Here is a 13,798-nt window from a genome sequence, read left to right on the forward strand (position 1 = left end):
CACTAGTCCTGTCTCAGAGTGTCCCCAAATGGTCCAGCTTGAGGATACCTTGGGCTGTGGGATTATCGAGCGTTTTTCTTTGGAAAGAAAAGTTCATTGTATGGAAGTGTGCCACTGGTTTATGAATACAGGTGGAAACCTTTGGTAGAATATCAGCACAGAGGACTTGCACAGACGATTATTATCCTCAATAACAGTCAGTGTATCTGTAACTGAATAAACTTCAGTTTGCTGTTTTGTCACAAGAAGGACACCGGGTTGGCAGTTCTGGCCCTTAACCGTATCATATACAAAGCAAAGCGTCGGTATTCCAACACTCAATCAACAACCAGATTTACAGAAGACCGTCTTTTCTTTCTATTCCAAGACATAAAACGCCATATCCCACCCACGAACACCCGTCGTTTGTCACCCGTCATCCATCAACCTGCAACGTTCTCGCCTCTCAGGTGCCGCACACGCCGCTCCCAACATGCAGCATCACGGAGAGTTTCCGCAAACCTCTAAAAACGTGTTGCTGTTGCAGCCCCCCCACACTGAATACCACAGGGCCCGCATCCAGAGTCGCAAGGTCAAAGCGCGGCGCTCGCGATCCAATCTTCGCGAAATTGCGATGACATGGGTTGGGGTTCACTCTGCCCACCTTGCGTTTTCCAGTGCTGCATGATGAGAATCCATTCTCTCCCTTTCTTTCCTTCCTTTTTCTCGTCTTGCACTCCGGCAACGCGCTCCGGCGCCCTTAAGTGACAAACAATCAGCATCGCGAAGTAGGCCGACGATTGTGTGACGGGATTGAGGGACTGCGAACAACATTGACTGAGCGAGATGGACCTGCGGGTATAACCGAATCATGACGGAGCCCTCAGCGCGCCAGGGACCCCCGTCCCACCCTGACGACATCGCCAACACCAACGACAACGACCACATCCAACACCGTGTACGGTTTGCTGAGGAGGGCCCAGAACCTGTCATCTACCAGCACAACCCAAGACGACTCCAAGATGACGAGCCTTCGCCGCCACCAGGTCCGGCTGTGTTTTGGGATGAGAACGAAAGCATCGCTCCAGCTCGGAACCAAGATCGGAACAGCATCGCGAACACGGCCGATACAGCAAACCTAGCTCAGTATACCTTCTACCGCGAGCCCACACCTCCGCCATACAGGCCGGATGAGAAAGGGTATGGGAATGATGCCGCCAGCGGCAGGATAGCTCTGGCATCCAGCGCCGGAGGAATTCCCGAAAGCGAACGCCGGCTTCATCTTCAACCCCAGAGGAGCAACTGGAGCGATGACGAGACAATGAGCCCAGTCGCCAGGAGAAAGCTTCTCTGGATTATCATCGCGGTTGCAATCGTGATTATGATCGGCGTTGCCGTGGGCGTGGGCGTTGGCGTTGGCGTAACAATGGCTCGCAAGTCTGCGGAAGCTCAGGAACAGGCCGAGTCCTCCACCACGCCGCCAGTCTCGGTGATAGGCTCCAGTCCCACGCCAACGCCGTCAGCAACACTCAATCCTGACCCCTCCGTTACATCGTCGACATCTTCAGACGCACACACTTCTTCAACAGTCTCTTCCTCTACGCTCACTGTCCCTTACCGACCGCCAAACCCTCATTCTGACTGCCCCGCGGCAAACAACACCATGTATCAAGTCCCGGGCTCCCACAAACGCTTCCTTCGCCTCTGCGGCATCGACTACCACGGAAGTACCTCTTCTCGTGATCTAACCCACATGTACACGGCCTCCATGGCGGATTGCATGAACAGCTGCGCTTCGTTTGACCAGTGCACTGCCGTCGGATGGGGGTTTCTCCCCGGCGACACGGGCAAGGAGCACCGCTGCTACATGAAGACCGACCTTAAGACCGGCCATGCGGCAACAACCGATTGGTGTTTTGCCATGCTACAATAATTTATTCACGTATCGCCAAACTGGCGGCATCCCCCACCTTGCTTATCTCATATTTGGACTCTTTTTCGACTGTGTATATCATTATTGAACACATGCTGCAAAACACTTGGCGCATTTTGGCAGCCAGGATGGATTTGCAAACAGATACCCCTTTTTTACACATGACACCCATATCGACACGCTCACGCGAAAACACACAGCACACAAGACGACTTTTAAGGTTTACATATAATTCATAATGATGCTATTATATTTCTTTGGGGTTGGAGGTTTGGGGACAGATTTGGAGCGGAAAGGGTTTAGTACTGATGTCTTTTGGGCGGGATATCTTGAACGACGGAATTGAGAGGAAGGGCTAGTTTGGGGGTTTGATGAAGGGCTGGGAGCAAGATATGCTGTCGGTGAAAGCGTCGGCAGGGAGATGATACGGCAGTTGTGGACCTTTTTTGTCTAATGTACCGTTATTGCTTCTCGAGTAGCCAGCACGTCGTGGAGAGAAAGATAGACACTGCAATTTGAGGTCAAGGCCTTGAAAGGTACTAGAAACGCCCTCTGCTATCTTACAATCTCTGCAAATCAACTTTTAAAGACTTACGACTATATATCCGTCCTTTATGACCGTCTTTGGTGGCCCTGCTGATATCTTTCTAGGCCCTTATCCCCAGTAGTAGTCTGCATTAGTTTTCGTCCAGCATCAACAGACGTGGGTTGAGTTTGAGCACGGTAGTTACACGCGCGGCATGCGGTTGTAGTTGCAAACACAGTTGAGGCTGGTTCTGGGCGTGGAGTCTTTTCAGCGGGAGCAAAGGTGACTGACCCCTGGGGATAAATTCGGGGGTTGTTTTGGGTTTTCTATGCCTTGCAGTCTTCTCATGATGTCAGCAGCCATGCGGTCTCGTTGGATAGAATTGTGTGGATTACTCAAGAACGTCTTTTTTTATACTATCTAAACCATCCTATAAACTTGTTGCATCCGCTGGGTTCTGTGCTTGTGAGTTGCGACAGTATAATTTTGCAAGCATATTCCACTGCCAACGCCTCAAGACACGGAACCTTCAGTCACGACAATCGTCAAAGCCTTTCTTGTACGTCTGAACCGTCCCCCCGTCCAAAACAGCTCCATGAGCTTGGGCGACTTGTTCACAACACCCTGGGACATCGCCGCCTCAGCGATAAGTTTCCTCGTCCCGGCCGCGTCAGGGAAACGTCTCCATGTCGGGTGCAAGATAATCTCCTCCTGGCCCTTCAGAAGCTGGTTAGGCAGCTGGATGAGCTCTATCTCTTGAGCTGTCCATATTGGCTCTGTGGCGTTGTCCTTTGGGAGTTCAGACTCGAGGATGGAGAGGAGGGACTTCCATATCGGTTGGTCTGTGGGCTTGCCGCTGACGTGGTTGTCATGTCTGAGAGATTTGGCTAGGATGTCACGGAGGAGGGTGGGGTGGTTGGATAGTTTGTCTGAGGCGTCCAAAGTGAGGAGGGGGCGAGGCAGGAGGTCGTTGGGGCGTTTGTGGAGGGTGGATGAGGCTGACGAGCGGAGGAGGGCGTCTTGAAGTTTCGTGCGGTAGGCTCGGGTGCTTTGTCTTGATCGGGGTTTCTTTTTGGCTGCTTTTTGGAGGGCATTTTGGTGTTGCCAGAAGGAAGGGGAGGCCCAGCATGGCTGGTGGATACCGTTGATGATGCGGCACATGGTGGGTGGTTTTTGTTGGGGTTGAGATTGGTGAGGTGGGTTTGCGTTTGTCTACATGATGAACAGGAAAACCTGGCGCATCGGGGCTTCTTTATCCATCTTCTCGTCGACCTCATGCTGATGATGCTGTCGGGGGTTCAGGGGTCGAAGTGGAGTGCCAAGATGCGGTTGCCTGGGCTGCCTTGAGCTGCCTGAAGTTGGAGGCCAGGGGTTCATGGGCACATCCAAAACAGCCTGAAAGGAATAGAAATTTGACATAATATCAAAGCTTCGAGGAAGAATAGGAATACTTCTCGATTATGTGAAGACCTCCCCCGACTGGTTTAAAAGGCTTATACATGCTTATTTGATACCTCCCAGCTAAGGCATCTTTTAAAGCTCCCCGTCTCCTGAGAGGCTGACTCTCTTACAAGGCCTCTTTCCATCAGATATCACCAGGAATTCCAGACCTAGAGTTTGCTCAAACGCCAGAACACATCAGGAGAAATTGATTTAAATATTATGTCATTACTTAAAGATGATAACTCTAAGTGATCCAAACCAGCCTCTCAGTGAGGTGAAAACCAAATCAGAACTGTCAAATACCATTGCCTGCTCGTCTTTCAGAGCCGCTCAGTGCTTCTTTCACCACCCACTGACGATTTCAGCCTTCCCCATCTCAGTCTAATCTTGCTCCGGCATACGAGTCAAGTGATAGCTTAAGGAGAAAGAATGGTTCGATGGGCGTGCAGTTCTTCGAAAAAGTCAGTTGCTATCGGATGTACTTGATGGAAGGTCGGAAGTTCCGACAAAAACCACAAGGACAGCAGCAAATCTAGAAACATCAAGGCATCAGTATCGTCGGTCAGTATAAAGCCGGTGATACGGGCAACCATATGAAGCTTAGGTAGATTTGCGCAGCAGTAGCAGCAAAAACATCTTTGATGGGTGCTGAGGTGAAAAGGCTTAGCGAGAAGGAGAAGAGTGCAGTGAGTCCTGAAATAGCACCCATGCGTCCCTGCATGGTTTGAATATGATACGGGACATGGATATCGAGGATAGGCAAGAGAGATGCCGCAATAGTGCAGAAGATCCTGAGTACTCGGTAGATTGCCTCATTGGCGTATATTATCGTGTTCGGTAGCGACTCTCGCGTATCCGCTTTCTAAACCGAAAATATATGTTAGCTTTGTTCTGTATGGGACACAAAAGACAACAAGGGGCTTACATGGACACGCCATCCTATGACTTGGTTATACTAATGAACCAGCCCTATGGTATATGAGTTGGTAAAGGCTTGCTCTTCTAATGGCACTTCGAGCGATGTCAAATCTTCTCGGAACGTGGGATCCTCCCAGATATTTCGGTCGCGACTGTCACACGGCAAAAGCCAACCACTCGCAACCACCACCAACAACACTGTCGATACCACCGCAAGGAGGGGTAACTACACGTTGTGAACCAGTCGTCAAAGTGAGGCAGACAATCAGAAGGCATGATGGTTATCAAAGGAAGCCCACTGGCTCTGTAAGATATCGGAGGACTTGGCAGCGGCCTGATGCCAACAAGGGCACGGGCCAGGCAAGGGAGGATAAAATACGCGTTCAGGATCATCAAGACTGTATTTCCTTCTTCTTCTCGGTATCACAGACCTTCGAGGCCATTGAAGATTATAAGCCTGAATTGAACCATGAAGTTCCAAGCCCTGATATTACAGCCCTTGTCACAGCGACCGAGTAAGTATATGTTGCGCCTATCTGGTCGCTCCATCCAACTTTGAAGTGCTTTGACCTGGCGGGGAATTGCAGGTCCCAGATCAAGTACCTGGCGATGACGGATGAGAGCTTCGTGGTATTCCTTCAATCCCGGTCGAATCTTCAAGATAGTGTCCCATTGAGCACTAACATCTCCGTTGGCGGCATCATCGGCACCAGAGCGTTGAAGAGTATCCCAATCCAAAGCATAGGTTTTACGGTCTTCATGATCCGACTGTTTGTCTTTTGCTTGATACCGACTGAGTCTTTCTTCCAACCCTTGGAGCTCAGCTTGTTGATAAAGAAGATCTTCAGCAGACAGCGCCCGGAAACGTCTTAGAATAGCCATCTCGGGGAGGTGTCCCATGGCCATGCCTAGCCTGTCATAGCCCTCAGTCCGAGATGGCTCTCCTGTTTTCTCATGGTTGCCGGTTTCGAGTTGAGCTGGAGTTTGTGCTGGTGCTGGATTTGGATCGTTCATGGTTGAAAGTGTAAGTTGCTTTCGAGAGCATTTCGCCTCAAGAAATTCGGCGTTTTGCTCAGGACGTAAACATGTATCGCTTCAATTACCTTATTCAACATGAAGCGGCTTGATGTGAGATGGACATCCTCATATTTACTTGCAGCAGGTGGTGTGCAATGCTTTCATCTGCAACATGCTTTCCTTCGGCCGGTCGGAATTTCGGTCAATCATCATCTCTCTTCTTCGCCGGTCGAGGTTTGGGTCAATGGAAACCAGCATGGGATTGTTCCAACTAATAAGCCACCACCTCCCTACCTACCTGATAGGTTCCCAGACAACATGCCAAGCTTGGAAAACAGGGCTGACCGTCCTTCATTCCACGACGTTTGCACTTTGCAGAGATATGACGACGTGAATGGTGTACTACCCTTTCCCTTGCCCTAAGGTATTGTGCAGTCTGCTTCTAAGAAGCACCTGCAACTTCTGACTAAAGTAGGTAGGCTCTTAACAAAAAGGTACACTGTAGCCCGGTTCAGTTAAGACTAAGGTATCTAGTTGAGGGTTGACAACGCTCGAAGCATGAGTGGTTGCATTTACATGGTCTAGTCTGGATATGATAACTATTTCTTTTAGTTAAGGGGCAAACAGAAAATTCATCATCGTCGCCATGTTTCTGCTAGTAGATACATCTAGCTGGATCTGAATGATGGGGGCGGGGTGCGTTGAAAGTTACACTTTCCATCTTCATGACGGGACCGCGACATCCAGTTTGACACCAGGAGTCTGATCCCCGGGCCAGCACACACATGTCTCCTACCCCACATGAGGAAGCAGAGAGACCAGGCTGCCGATGAACTGCCTAATAAAAGTGTGTCTCCTTCACTCTGTTTCTTCTGTTACCCCGCCGTTACTCAGGCTTCTTGACGTTCAACCTTTACCAAGAGTTCACGTCCATTCCAGTCCGAAAGGATCACCGGTCACTAGCTCAAACCAAGTGAAAAGGGAACAATGTCGTCTCCAAACTCTGACAAACCGTCCAACAACCCATATTACGGGGACCCATGGAACCCTCCTCCACCCACAGGCGACCTGTGGAGTTCTCCTCAAACCACAGGCAAGCCATGGAGTCCCTCAGCGCCCACCAGCGATTCGTGGGCATCAAGGCCTACGGATTTGTCTTCGGGCGTCAATGAGGACACTTATTTTCAAGGAGGTTCTGTGGCTATGGGGTACGCAGACAACGTGGATTACTATCGTGCCAGCTCCGCAGCAGATTACCCCCCTCAAATTGGATATCCCCCTTATGGCCAATGTATCTCTGGTGATCAGTATTTCGTTTCGAATGAAAATTTTGGCCAGGACGAACCAACCGTTAGAGATAGATATTCATCCCCGGAAGGATATATCCGCCAAAATGGAGCACCCTCCCAGCCCAACGGGAGTTATGAAGATGAGTTTGCGCCTGATTCGATGCCGTCAAACACCAGCTTGAGCCTTGCACCGGAAGACAACGAAGAGGAAAAGCCAGACGATCCCTATGAAGCCCACCTCAATTTGGACTTTTCAAAAATCAAATTGAAAGATATTGATCAACACTACGGCTACGGACAGCATGATGATTTGGAATCGGGCACTTTTGTGGAAGAGGAGCAAAACGGCACAGTCGTCCTTCTAAGCGATCAGGGCTCTTACCCAGGCGAAGAGGGGAATTCTTCGTTCCCGAACGACAAGTACATCTTGTTGAACACTGAAGAGTCAACTCATCAATGTGGGGGCTCGAAAAAGCATTCTGCTCCACAAACCAACAAGACACTCAAAGAGGTAAAGAGCCATAGTCACAAATCCAGCCGAGGGTATTGCTCTTCTTTCCCCAGAGACGTAAGCAAACCATTGCATCTTAAATTTAGGCACAAACTTCAGACTGACAGGCGCGTTTGGAATATAGGAGTACGATGTAACGATCTACCTCTCGAACTTTGCGGGGGTGTCGGCAATACTGGTGAGAGCCCGGTACGATAACACCAACACCCTCGGGCCAATTATCAGCAGCAAACTGGCTTAGAAACTCGGTTTTGACAAAAGAATGCCTCTTGAGACAAGGGTCTGTGAAGCTTATATGATTCCAGGCCAGGTGGACGTTTCTTTCGCAGTGGGAACGGTTAATCTAGCCGTGCAATTTGACAGCTCGACAGCAGGCGGCCCAACTGTGCTCGCATTCAACATGCTTGATACCATATTTCAAGACTATGACGTCCTACTTACCGTCTACGTGTTACCGGGCTATGAGGATGATTACGATCCAGCCGCGGTACCAGCTGTCAATGCACCACAGGGCCCAAAGAAGCCGAAGGACCGAGGTATGTATCTCGCATTCAATGGATCAATGAAACTATCTTGTACATCGCTAATGTGTCACTAAACTTAGAAACAGAAGAGAAAATGAAGGAACAAAAACGGCGTCAAGAGGAAGAAGCAGCAAGACGGGAACGAGAGAGGCAAGAACGCAAAGCATGGGTTGCGCGGAGATGGCTGCTCAAGTCTGCTTCATCTCGAAGCAGGTGGTGGATGCAATCTGCCAGCATATACCGGCTGGACCCAAGTCAGCAAGTTGTACTTTAAGGGTTCGTGCAATCTTTGTAACTTGGAAGTAATAAAGAGGATACCTTAGCACATACCTTGGGTGGGGCCGTTGATTGTTCCATGCCACGTCTGGCATCTGTCACCATTGTATGGGCCGCGTCTCAGCTGGACATTTTCGTTGGCCCGAAGCGTGCGGTATGAGAAACCGAAGCTGTACCAGAAAGAATTCTCGGAGGGAAGCACGCGGACGTTGTATGCTGGGTTTGTGAAGTGCCAGGCGCTGCCGGTGCCTGGAGGTAGAAGAACGAGATGAAATGTTAGCCTTCTGTATAAGCGAGAAATTGGACTGTTGTCAGTGAGCACCTACACCAATCCCCCGAATATGCGTTCACCGTGATGCTTGTGGTTTGGCGCTTTTCAACGGCAGCGGACGGCAGCAGCCCCCTAGACTCAAGCACGTCCTCATATGAACCGAGGTCTTGCTGGGCACGAATCCAGGCCCAGCCGAGGGTTCCTGGCGTAGCGGTGTAGAAACCGTCACCTTTTGTAGCATCGTCAGGGACTGGACCCCAAACATCAACACCCAAGGCGGTGGCGTTGACGATTGACTCGGGAATGAGCTTGGCTGGAATAGCAACGGGATTCTCCCTGGGAGTAATCTCATTCGGGGCAGCAAAGACCGCCACCGAGTGGAAGGCGATGACCTCGGAAACTATGATAGAGAAGCGCATCTTGGAGATACTGACTGTGAAAGCAACTGCTTGACGAGGGTTTACTGCGGTGATGGTAGTGATGGTGATGATGAGAGAATATTAGTTCTTCTGGCGACATCCAGCCTCTTTATACCCAAATCCCGTGGCTGCTCAGGCTAATGTGCCATAGCGTTAGCCAACAATGAGCTCTAACCATTGAAAACTTTTTGGTGACTTTGATGGACAGTTGCCCTAATGTCGGTCCCATACCCAAGGTATCTCCAGCAGGTAGGTAAGCCTGCGCCCCATATACAATATATTTTACCATTGCAGATGCTGTTGGGCTTATTGAGATGATTCTGCATGTCTCGTCTATTCAATGAACCTTCATCTCTTTTCTTGGTCTATTCTGCACTAGAGATAGGGCTGAGGTTGAATCAGATGCAGGTAGTAGATGATTCAATATCAATTGACCTTCTTATGACTGACCGTAATGGATTGTACTACACCAGATGGTCTGATAGCATAGAGTGCCATGGAGATTCTCCGGGTTAAATAGAGGGCCTAAATAAGGTGTGCCTGACCACCCGTCTTGGTAAGCACCTCGCGTACCGGACTCTCATTTATGACTCTTTGGCAGCACCTTCGCAGCTTCAAGCTCACCGAACACATCCGAGAATGCCTTCCATGTATCTTGATATCTACAAGCCGGAGTGTGTTAGCTTAAATCCACAATCACCTCAAAAGTACAAGAACTTACCCAGTCCACCCAAACTCCCTCGCCTTACTCATACTAATCACCAGATCGAAATCCCTCCCCAGCTCAAAATCCACAAACGCCCACGTCCCTTTCTCTAACCCATCCTTCTGCAACCCTTCCCTCTCCGCCAACCTCTCCCACGCCTTTTCGACATCCTCCTGCTCCGCCCACTTGACCAAACTCACCCTCTGACTCAGCATGTTCCTCTTCACCCTCCCCTCCAACCCCAACTCCTTCTCCCAAGCCTTAATAGGCGGCACCTCATTCATCTCAACTTTCGCTGCCAGTTCCCCAACCTCTTGTTGAAATTGCCCCTGATCAACCTCCATCCCAAATCTCCTCGCCAGCCTGGGCCACATATCCTCCCAAGTCTGCACATCCCCATTCACCACATTAAACGCCTCATTCCTCGTCTTGTCCTCGCACACAACCCACTCGCAGAATTCCGCGTGGAGCTTGGAGCTAGTGTAGCAATCAAAACCCAAGTAAAACCCCTCATTCCCAGGAAAAGCCAGTTTCCTCCCTTGCTCCTTGCAAACAGCAGCGTAAATCCCCAGTCCAGAAGCCAGGTTCATAAAGTTCCCATTCGCAAAACCGATCACATCATTAGGGTAAGTGACGTTCCATCCAATATGTGGGTTAGCCTTGCAGAAATCATGGAGGATATCTTGCTGTCTGTAGTAAAAGTTGGGCGGGTAGATGTTCTGGTCCGTAAGCCAGGGGTCAGATTCCATCATCGGGTTCTTGGCGCGGCCGAGGTGGACGCCGTACTGCTTGCATCCCGTGACGAGGAGGATCCGCTTGATGGATTTGGCGGCACCGGTGAGGGTGAGCGCGCGGAGGAAGTTGGTGAGCATGTCGCCGTTGACTTTCCAGTTTTCTTCCTCGCTGTCCTTTTGCATGTAGGCTGCGAAGAAGACGTATTCGCCTGAGACGGAGGCAAGGTCTTTGGCCATGTCTTCGGCTGAGTGGAGGAGGTCGATGTGGTTGTGGACTACGTTGGAGGGGTAGTCGTCTTTTTTGGAGCGGGAGAGGGCGTGGATCGTTTTCCATTTTGTAGGGTTGGAGGCGAGGCGGTAGACGATTTCTCGGCCGAGAATGCCTTGGGGGTGTGTTAGTGAGAGGGATTGGAGAGATGGGGATGATAGGGGTTACATACCGGTTGCGCCGCACACGATTGCTGAGGACATCTTGACTGGATATATTTTTGAATTTTGACCCGACAGGAACGAAATCAGCAATGATTTAACGTGATGGTAGTTTTGAGGTGAAAATTAGGGTGGTCTGGCTTGGTTTGAGAATTGTGAGATGTGCTTTTGTTACTTGTGAGGTTGATATGGTTTGCGAAAATGGATGACGTCAAATGAGAGGTCCCAAGATCTTCACCACAGTGCGACCCCATTTATGTCCATGAGATCACCACAAAGAGCTGCCGAATTACAAGCAACTCCCCTATATTACCAGTTATTCATCGATGTATATGTCCGCCAAGCAATGGTGGCCCTTGTGGTTGCTGCCAAGACAGAAGACGGCCGTTGTTGTTTTGCTATCCCTGTCAGGGACTCAGGGGCACGGAGCAGCCTTTCTCTAGCCCCATCCAAGGCATCTATATTTGGTATGAGCTTAATTTGACCACCACTATAGGCAACAACAACGACAATTCTCCCACACACGCGAAGACATCTTGGAGTGTGGTCCGGAGACGGCGTCGGGGTATACGAAAGCGGCACGGGATCGTGGTACCAAGATTTCGGCCAGGCGCCAAAACCTTCTCAACAAATGCGGCGAACAAAACAGGAAGCTGGTCGCGGGCAGTCGAGAGTAGGTTCTGATGTGAGGTGGTGGTTCCTGGCGGCGTGTAGCCCCTCAAGCATGGGATCCAATCGATTCCATCGATCGAGACATGGTGAGGCGGAGAAAGGGCTTGTTCGGCGACCATGTGGGGGTACTCGGGACTACGGACGTTACAAAGGAGGGTACTACTGCTCAGAACAGAGGTCTACGACATGTCAGTTTTCGTTTCTCGTGTCTTCCGCACATATCATGGCTCGACAGTCGGCACAGAGATTGAACGCGTTGTTGATATCGTGACGGACCAGTTGCGATGTAACTCAGGTACCGCAGTCGAATGACTTGTGTCATGATGCTCATGCAAGGAGCTAATTGTTTGTTCCACCGCATGGAAATGCAAGTGCAACGTTTGATACCCGGTGAAGATCTAGAACCTTTTCAAAATGGGGGTCCAGACTTTTGTCTTTAATGGAGGACGAGAAAGATCCAGCATCATACCACCTTGCCGAATGACGGTGATACATTACTCTTCTGTTCACCGATCATATGATATCATAGGTAAGTTCAACCATCATAGCCTCAATGCCGTTACGATTGACGCTATGGCATGTCTAGGTTTCAAGGTTCAAGTAATCGCCGAAGGTGCCGCAAGGTCGGCGAGGTTGTCAAGGAGGCGAGATCTGAGCAATAGCTGGTCGTCGGTTCTTAATTCTACTTGCAATGCGGAACTGTGGGGCAAGAGTTAGCAAATACCCCAAACTGATGAAGGATGTTGTCATCGGGCCGAACCTGACTCCTTAGAGAGCTTCTCTAGCGTTGGATCGAGGATGTCACGTTGAGGGTCCTGGAACAATGTCAGGGATTGCGACGATATGGGGTAGATGCTGTAGCATGGGGAGGCTGTGCACCTCGATGAAGAATGGCGGTCACTCAGACGAGCAAATAAGGCTGCAACAACTTTTGCATGGGGCTTGGTGCATGCCGCGTCTTCCAATTCGTTGCTTCCGTCTGTTTACACATTATCCGGGTGGACATTGGGGTGAACCAGTTTTTGCACTTGTTCCAAAGCCATGCTGAGGCGCAATCTAGACCTTTGCTGTTTCTGGGTGTTCCACGGCAGAAGCCACTATCTCCAAGTCTTGGCTTTTGCGGACTGCGCTCCGTCCTGGCGCAGTCCAGTCAATGTGCGACGGGCAAGCAGCACCCATGCCGTGGGCACCGGCAAAGCGCCCGTTGTGTCTCGTGCTGCATCACCGATAACTGATAGGTCGAAAATAAGTGGACAGAGACCGCCGGAGAAGGGCTTATTTGGGCCAGCTCCCGTCCACGGCAGTGCGACAGTGCAAGTCCCCGATCACCGCCCGCTTCGTCCAACTCCTGCCCGAGGAGGAGTGTCGATTGTGAGAAGACTGTGCATTATCTTTCGACATTCTTTCCCAAAGCTGTGGTCAGTGGCTTTGGTGGCTTCAATGGTTTCAACCGCTTCAACCGCTCAAACGTACAGTGCTACTAGATACCTTACCAGATATGGTTGGATGGCGCCGGCATCGCCGCCAGGTGGAGAGCTGGTTGCTCCTCAGTCCCTTCTCTGGGGCTGCAGCAAGTGCAGGGGACGTACAGCACTAGCTCCCAAGGTCTCGGGAAATGAAGCATCTCATCCAACAGAACCGAATGGCCGTTGAAAGCCGGGGGAATCTGGAGAGCCACCGACTGCCGCTTCCATGACAATACCCCACCATGAACCGCAGCACTTCCCCTCAGTCGGCCGCTTTCACGACCGAGATATCCTTCAGCCGTCACATCGTGAGCAAGAGAGATAAGCTTCCTGCCTGATCGGGTTGCACTTTGTGAGCTGAAAGTCGGCCGAGACCAGCGATAGGCCAATCAGGCTCAGAAAAGAGGCCGAGAGGTAGCTCGAAGCCAATCACAGCCGTCAAATTCTGCTGCCGGCAGGTCCAGCTCCACGGGTATGGCACGCAACCCCCTTCAACTTGACCGCCACGTTGCTTGTCTTTGACAATGAGTCTGTGCAGGGACCCATCCGTAGGGCTGATATCCTTTCTGGTTGGGGGTACGTATCACACGGGAACTGGCGAGAGCACTGCAAGTCATGCTCGTGTTTCATCACCAGACAGTTTCTACTTCCACTGCTGCCATGCATCACGGCTTGATTGCTCGGA

At 50.7% G+C, this 13,798-nt stretch overlaps 6 protein-coding genes across 6 annotated transcripts; 2 read left to right on the top strand and 4 right to left on the bottom strand.

Moving 5' to 3' along the window:
* Positions 1 to 850: 850 nt before the first annotated feature.
* QC762_116100 (uncharacterized protein) lies at positions 851 to 1,912 on the top strand (the record flags this gene model as incomplete). The annotated part of the gene is made up of 1 exon (XM_062886026.1): positions 851 to 1,912. The coding sequence occupies one exon, from the start codon at positions 851 to 853 to the stop codon at positions 1,910 to 1,912; it is 1,062 nt and encodes a 353-aa protein (XP_062749060.1).
* A 1,039-nt stretch (positions 1,913 to 2,951) lies between these two features.
* Positions 2,952 to 3,599, bottom strand: QC762_0015430 (uncharacterized protein; the record flags this gene model as incomplete). Its single annotated transcript, XM_062883011.1, has 1 exon — positions 2,952 to 3,599. One exon carries the CDS (start codon positions 3,597 to 3,599, stop codon positions 2,952 to 2,954), a length of 648 nt encoding a protein of 215 aa, XP_062749061.1.
* Positions 3,600 to 5,289: 1,690 nt separating this feature from the next.
* QC762_116105 (uncharacterized protein) lies at positions 5,290 to 5,813 on the bottom strand (the record flags this gene model as incomplete). Its single annotated transcript, XM_062886027.1, has 2 exons — positions 5,290 to 5,297; positions 5,354 to 5,813. The coding sequence occupies 2 exons, from the start codon at positions 5,811 to 5,813 to the stop codon at positions 5,290 to 5,292; spliced, it is 468 nt and encodes a 155-aa protein (XP_062749062.1).
* Positions 5,814 to 8,054: 2,241 nt separating this feature from the next.
* On the bottom strand, positions 8,055 to 9,239 carry QC762_116110 (uncharacterized protein). Its single transcript, XM_062886028.1, has 3 exons — positions 8,743 to 9,239; positions 8,471 to 8,665; positions 8,055 to 8,384 (listed from the first exon to the last, which is right to left on the bottom strand). The coding sequence occupies exons 1-3, from the start codon at positions 9,104 to 9,106 to the stop codon at positions 8,329 to 8,331; spliced, it is 615 nt and encodes a 204-aa protein (XP_062749063.1). The 5' UTR covers positions 9,107 to 9,239; the 3' UTR covers positions 8,055 to 8,328.
* Positions 9,240 to 9,330: 91 nt separating this feature from the next.
* On the bottom strand, positions 9,331 to 12,701 carry QC762_116120 (uncharacterized protein). Its single transcript, XM_062886029.1, has 5 exons — positions 12,527 to 12,701; positions 12,408 to 12,462; positions 10,987 to 12,346; positions 9,828 to 10,929; positions 9,331 to 9,768 (listed from the first exon to the last, which is right to left on the bottom strand). Exons 3-5 carry the CDS (start codon positions 11,015 to 11,017, stop codon positions 9,687 to 9,689), a joined length of 1,215 nt encoding a protein of 404 aa, XP_062749064.1. The 5' UTR covers positions 11,018 to 12,346; positions 12,408 to 12,462; positions 12,527 to 12,701; the 3' UTR covers positions 9,331 to 9,686.
* Positions 11,279 to 12,364, top strand: QC762_0015470 (uncharacterized protein; the record flags this gene model as incomplete). Its single annotated transcript, XM_062883012.1, has 2 exons — positions 11,279 to 12,176; positions 12,234 to 12,364. Exons 1-2 carry the CDS (start codon positions 12,062 to 12,064, stop codon positions 12,362 to 12,364), a joined length of 246 nt encoding a protein of 81 aa, XP_062749065.1. The 5' UTR covers positions 11,279 to 12,061.
* Positions 12,702 to 13,798: the final 1,097 nt, after the last annotated feature.

This window comes from Podospora pseudocomata (genome assembly GCF_035222375.1).
Source record: "Podospora pseudocomata strain CBS 415.72m chromosome 1 map unlocalized CBS415.72m_1, whole genome shotgun sequence".
NCBI lineage: Eukaryota > Fungi > Ascomycota > Sordariomycetes > Sordariales > Podosporaceae > Podospora > Podospora pseudocomata.